This window comes from Balaenoptera physalus, assembly GCF_965194825.1.
Source record: "Balaenoptera physalus genome assembly, chromosome: 4".
Classification (NCBI taxonomy): domain Eukaryota; kingdom Metazoa; phylum Chordata; class Mammalia; order Artiodactyla; family Balaenopteridae; genus Balaenoptera; species Balaenoptera physalus.
The window spans coordinates 130453052-130459849 of NC_138891.1; the positions used below are offsets into that span (position 1 = coordinate 130453052).

General features: G+C 36.7%; 1 protein-coding gene across 4 annotated transcripts in view; it reads left to right on the forward strand.

The window, feature by feature from the left end:
* The window catches only part of MAP3K7CL (MAP3K7 C-terminal like), a 44081-nt gene extending 37961 nt beyond the window's left edge, over positions 1-6120 (forward strand). For all 4 annotated transcript variants that reach the window (XM_082460642.1, XM_082460643.1, XM_082460644.1 and 1 more), the window contains one exon: positions 4952-6120. In XM_082460642.1, coding sequence (XP_082316768.1) covers positions 4952-5132 — 181 coding nt within the window. In that variant the 3' untranslated portion in view covers positions 5133-6120. The remainder of the gene's footprint in view (positions 1-4951) is intronic.
* The last annotated feature ends 678 nt before the right edge of the window (positions 6121-6798 follow it).

Consider the following 6798-nt stretch of genomic DNA (forward strand, 5'->3'; position numbering starts at 1 on the left):
TAGCCAATATTTTATAATAACTATAAATGGAGTATAACCTTTAAAATTTGTGAATCACTGTATTGTACACCTGTAACTTATATGATATTGTACAGCAACTATACTTTAATAAAATTACTACTTAATTAATTAAAATAAGGAAACAAACAAAAAACAGAACGAGGAAACATTTTACCTTTCCCCTTACTCCTAACCCAGAATTTAACTCTTTTTCGGGTGATTGATAGTGGAAATCTCCATTTCCTATAGAGTCGGGGTTTTTAACTAGGCTGATTCCTCAGCCTCCTACCCCCAGGACATTGGCGATGTCTAGAGACATTTTTGGTTGTGATGATGTGGGATGAGGGGAGGTGCTACTGACATCTAGGGAGTAGAGGCCGAGGATACTGCTAAACCTTCTATAATGCCAATGTCTGGGACAGCCACCAACAACAAAGAGTTGGCCCAAAAGATCAACTGTGCCAAGGCTGAGAAACTCTAGAGCAAATCTTACTTCTTCCTGCAAAGGTAAGGTGTTGCCCTTTGGCTCCCAGAAGATATGGTAGATTTATTCTTCCTGCATCATTCATTTGTAGGGCTTCAATACAAAAGTCTAGACTGTTTTTGAAATTCCATTTCAATACCATTTATTGTTCCTCCACCTGCATAAGATGAAGGTGGACTTTCACATCCTTTTTGCCATCTTGAAGCTCTACTCCTCTCCTGTGTATAAATGTTGGTGCTAGAACACACATCTTTCAAGAACCACTAACAGTACAGTCTAAATCACAATTTAAGCTAAAATTCTCCCTATGATGAAGATAGTATTTTATTACACTATTATTTTTTTAAATTAATTAATTTTATTTTATTTATTTTTGGCTGCATTGGGTCTTTGTTGTTGCACGCAGGTGTTCTCTAGTTGTGGAGAGCGGGGGCTACTCTTCATTGTGGTGCACAGGCTTCTCATTGAGGTGGCTTCTCTTGTTGAGGAGCACGGGCTGTAGGTGCGTGGGCTTCAGTAGTAGTGGCTCATGGCTCTAGAGCATGGGCTCAGTAGTTGTGGCGCACAGGCTTGGTTGCTCTGCGGCATGTGGGATCTTCCTGGACTAGGGCTCGAACCCATGTCCCCTGCATTGGCAGGCGGATTTTTAACCACTGTGCCACCAGGGAAGTCCCTTTATTACATTATTATTCAAAACGCTTTAGCTCCTGGGGGCTAAACTGCCTAGGATTTTGTCTTTTCCAAATCAAAGTCTTTAGTCAACTTAGAAAGTTCCAAGAGTTCTGGTCTTTCCAGAAACAGAGAAATACTTGTATTAATGATGAATCCATTTCCCAACCTCCTACAGCATAAAGAATCTCCTTAATTTTGAAATTAGTTTGCAGAAAGTTTTAAAGTTCTCTTTACCGACTCACTTGGATTTCCCCTTCCCCCATTTGTTTTAGCAAATAAAAACTTTTCCAGGCATGTGGCTTAGGATGGGGCCAGCAGATGATCTATGGCGGACCCAAGGTTATGACCTTTTCACTGTTGAGGTACATCATCTGGAAAACTATGGTATAAATAAGATTCCTGTAATGATGGTCTTCTACACCTTTATCACATTACGCTGAAGGGAAATAATAAACAAGAAATCAAAGGCAGGACCACATTCTAGCCAATTATACATATTGACTTGCTCCTCAGATCATCTATTTGTAAGATTATCTTTGTAGGTTGATGTGCCAGGGTTTAATTATGAATTGCTAATGAATGAGCATCAATTTGTCTATATAAATAGGTCTTGGACAGGCGGCCACAGACGTTTTGACAGTATTCATTAAATAGATGTGTAACTGCTTATCAAATACATGAAATTAATTTAGAAACCTATCAATTGAGTCATCTTGATTCCAGTAAGGAAGAAATTATTATTGACTTTCTCCAATGCAAGAAAATTGGATTAGACAATCATGACCATTCCTTTTAGTTGTAAAATCTGTGATTTTGTGATTTATTTTCCCTACTAGTCAAAACTAATAACAGATATCCTCAGGAGTTTTAAATGAGGTCAGATATGGAACCTGGACAGTAGCCATTATTTGTGTGACACAGTTAATTTGAAAGGAAGAAAAGAACAGGAATAGATGATCTGATGGGTGAGGGATTTAGAGGCATGTCTCTTTTTACTTACATAAGTTTTACTAATCAATTTCTTTAAGATAGTTACGTAAGAAACTTCACTAATATTTAATTATTGACATTTATTGCTTAAACTATGTTTAGAGGCAAAGAACCTTAAGCATTTAATCAGAAGGATAGGTTCGATTCATGGCTGTTTCTTATTAGGTGTGTGACTTTTTCCAATTATATTGAGCACTTTGAGTTTCTGTTTCATCTTTAAAATACACGTTGTCTCTGAGGTACCTTACTCTTCAATTATATTTATTCAATAAGTATTTATTGGGAGACTTTATATATATTTTTTTCCCCTTTGGCCGCACCAAACCCGACCAGGGATCAAACCCATACCCCCTGCAGTGGAAGAGCGGAGTCCTAACCACTGGACCACCAGGGAATTCCCTATATTCTTTTTTTAAACCATTTTTAAAAATTGAAGTATAGTTAATTTACAAGGTTGTGTTAGTTTCAGGTGTACAGCAAAGTGATCCAGTTTTATACAAGTATATATATATATATAAATTCTTTTTCAGATTCTTTTCCATTATAGGTTATTACAAGATATTGAGTATAGTTCCCTGTGCCATACAGTAGGTCCTTGTTGTTTATCTATTTTATATATGGTAGTGTGTATATGTTAATCCCAAACTTCTAATTTATCTCTGGGACCCTTTATATTCCAAATACTATGGAAGATTCAAAGATCAATAAGGGCCCAAAGGAACCTTGTGTATATGCATATGAATGTTCCAGATTATCTTCCCTTTGTCCCTGTTGGGCACTTTCTTTCCAGTGCCTGGTTTTGCTCAGTGGTCACCAAATTGGGTACACAAAGCAGTCTGTTGAATGCAGGAAGAAAATACTAGAACTTCTATTCTGATTTGCTTTTTATCCTTTTCCTGGGGCAACTGTTTGATAGTTTCAAACTTACAGAAAAGTTACAAAAATGGTAAAAAGAACCCCCATACTTCCTTTACTGCATTCATTAATTATTAAGAATTTTCCCAGTTGTGCTTTATTCTCCCTCTCCCAAAACTACATACTACTGGGGCTCTCTCTCTCTTTCTCCCTTAAGGAGATGGGGTGTCTATCCATCTATCTATATCACATGCACATATACAATTATATATATGTGTGTAGATATATATATATATATCATGCTCCATTGCCCTAAATACTTCAGTGAGTATTTTCTAAGAACAAGGACATTCTCTCACTTGACCTCGGTACAATAATTAAAATTAAGAAATTTAGCATTGATGCAGTAGTATTATCTAATTCACAGGCCATATTTAAATTGCGTCACTTTCCCAATAATGTCCTTCACAGCTTATTTTTTTCCAATCCAGAATTGCACATTGCATTTCATTGCCATTTCTCTTTAGTTTTTCTAAATATGAAGCAGTTTTAACATTTTAAAGCATACAGGCTTCAAATGCTTTTGTAACATTTCCCTCAATTTGAGGTTGTCTGATGTGTACATTTTTCGGCAGGAATACCACAGAAAAGATGTTGTGTCTTTTGTGATGCATGGGGCATCTATTGGTCTCATTACTAATGATGTCAAGTTTAATCACTTGGTTCAAGTGGTCTTCCAGGTCTCTGCACTTTTGCATACAGAGGAGAAAGAAATATGACATACCCTTATGTTGAGGCAAAGGAAAACTCAGTTAAGTCTAGTTTAGGATTAACTGACACATATAAGGGGAGTGGACCTGTCTTGGGTTGTCATGTTTATTAAATCTAAATATAGACTGCAAATCTTTAGCTCCTTATTATGTGTATTTACATGAATGAATTATTTACAAATATTTATTGTTTTAGGCGTTATCACTACAAGTTCCCTCCAATAACCTTAGCTTGCTTCCTAAATTCAGGAGTCAGGCCAGCACCAAACGTAGAGATACTGCTTTGTTAGTTAGGGCGACAAGACTAAGGAAAGACATGGAAAATAATATCTGTAGGAGGCAACTGGAATTTCTTCATAAAGATTTGTTACTTTGCCTAGTAAAGATTTGTTAAACTCAGAAATAGAAAACAAAAGAAGATAATAACTGAATTTGGAGGACAAAACTTAGGTAAGGGACAAACTATGATTCACCCACCCATAAGACAATAGCATCTTAAATTATAAGCAAATTTTTCTGTTTTCTTCCTACAAAATAGTCATAATTTTTATAATTTGTTGTACTCTTTAAAAGATCACCCCTTTTGACTGCCAAAGGACTTATTGAGCTTTTTCTGGTATATGTTTATTTTATTTTATTTCTATTTATTTATTTATTTTTAATTGGAGTATATTTGCTTTACAATGCTGTGTTAATTTCCACTGTACAGCAAAGTGAATCAGCTTTATGTGTATTTATATCCCTTCTTTTTTAGATTTCCTCCCCATTTAGGTCACCACAGAGTACTGAGTAGAGTTCCCTGTGCTGTACAGTAGGTTCTCATTAGTTATCTATTTTCTGCATACTATCAGTAGTGGATATATGTCAATCCCCATCTCCCTATTCATCCAATTCTCCACCCCCCCTTCCCCCATGGTATCCATACATTTGTTCTCTATATCTGCGCTGGTATATGTTTAATATTTTGGATATATCTAGACGAGGCGCTGGAATAAAATAAAGGCATCTAACATTTGTGAAGTTGGAAAAATAAAAGTAATTCATTGGAGGCAAGCAGAGATGGGTAAAATTGAGAAGAGTAGAATGACATGTTCGACTTCCATTATGTTGTTGCTGTATAATTTAATTTGTTTGCATTACATTTTATGCTTCTTCCTCACCTGCCCCCCTGAATCTTCAGAAAGGAGCTCATTGCCAAGCTGGATCAGGCAGAAAAGGAGAAGCTGGACGCCGCTCAGCTGGCTCGGGAATTTGAGGCACTGACGGAGGAGAATCGGACATTGAAGTTGGCCCAGTCCCAGTGTATAGAACAACTGGAGAAACTTAGAATACAGTATCAGAAGAGACAGGGCTCGTCCTAACTTGAAATTATTCAATGTGAGCATAAGAGGTTGGTGGCTGCTATGCACTGGCCAAAAGATTTTTTATTTTAAAGGGATAGTGAGTAAAATCTATTGCTTCTCCTTATTACCCACGTGGCCGACGTCTATACTAACGAGTTTAATGCTTGCCTGATATAGTTTGAGAGAAGGGTTATTTTATTTTAAATAAGGTAATTAAAACAAACCTATTACCAGATGTTTTCAGAGATCATAATTCGTTTCCAAAGATATTTTTTTTTTCTTATTTAGCAAGATACGATCATACTGTAGATCCGGGTAGAAAATGATAGAAATAGAACATTGACTGATTCTACTAAGAATCATGAACAGAATTCAGCCATGAAACAAAGTAGTAAGGTGCTCACTGCAGTTTCATATCTGTGTATTTTTAAATTTCACATCTTTAATATTTCTACGGTGCTCTAATCTGAACTGTCAGAAACTCCTCCAAATATATTTATGTTCATCAGAGTTAGGTTTAATCCCTCAATGATTGATTGTACTAAGAATAAATGGTTGCATATCATAAAAGCTTTCTCATGAAAATATTAGCGGAAAGCATGTTTGTGCCAGAAGCACATTTGCCAGTGCTAACTTGCTGTTGTAATAAAAAGCTGATAAGGCTGCATTTTCTCCATGCCACGTTACCTCCTGGTAAACATCTCTGCCTTTGCTTGTGTGTGTTCTGGGAGAAATGGAAAAGTATTGTTTGGACATTTCTTTGGTGAGTTCCCATGAAAACATCCCAGTAATCTGAACAGTAAAATTCTAACTATTACTCTGTTTTGGATTTAAGGAGATGTTTTGGATCAATGATAACTAATAAGAATATCTGAGTAAATTTAAGATTAAAATGATTTTTCCCTTGTTCTATCTATCACCATATTTTGCCAAATTGATCTCTTTGTTTTATGTCCATTTCTATTCCTGTAACTTCTTTTTCATTAAACACAGATCAAAACTCTCAGTCTGTATTCTGTCTCTTTCTTAACCTCAATTTATGCTAAAAGTTGGGATGGGTTAACCTTAGTCAGAATTTGCTCTTAGTTGTATTTGGAAGTGCCAGAAAAGCGGTGAAGTCCCTTTTCTTGTAAGACTGTGGTTTCTCATATAAATAACTTAGAGCTCTATACTGAATATGATCATTAGTGTCTTAAAGTATTTGCCCAGAAAACATAAAAGAGAATAGCTGATTAAAGCAATAAGATGGCCTGGGGGTCGTTATCAACTGGGGGTGATTTTACCCTCAAGGGACATTTGGCAAAGTCTAGAGATATTTTTGTTGTCACGACTAGGATGAGGGAGTGCTTCTGGCATCTGGAGAGTCGAGGCTGGGGTTGCTGCTAGACATCCTGCAATACACAGGACAGCATCACAACAGTGAAGAATTGTTTGGCCCAATGTGCCAGTGGCACAGAGGTTGATGCACCTTGGGTTAGACTCATCACTGGGCAGGTGGGCAAATGCCAAGCGGAAACATGATGCAGGGCCATGGGTTTCTTGTCCTATGGTGTGTTTCCATAAGGTCCTTGGCATCCTCACCCTCAGTCTCCTCGTTTGTAAAATGAAGCTTTTCGATAGCTCTCAAAGCTTGAATGTTATGTGAGTCTACTCACCTTTCAGCTGCTTTAACATTTAACGAAAG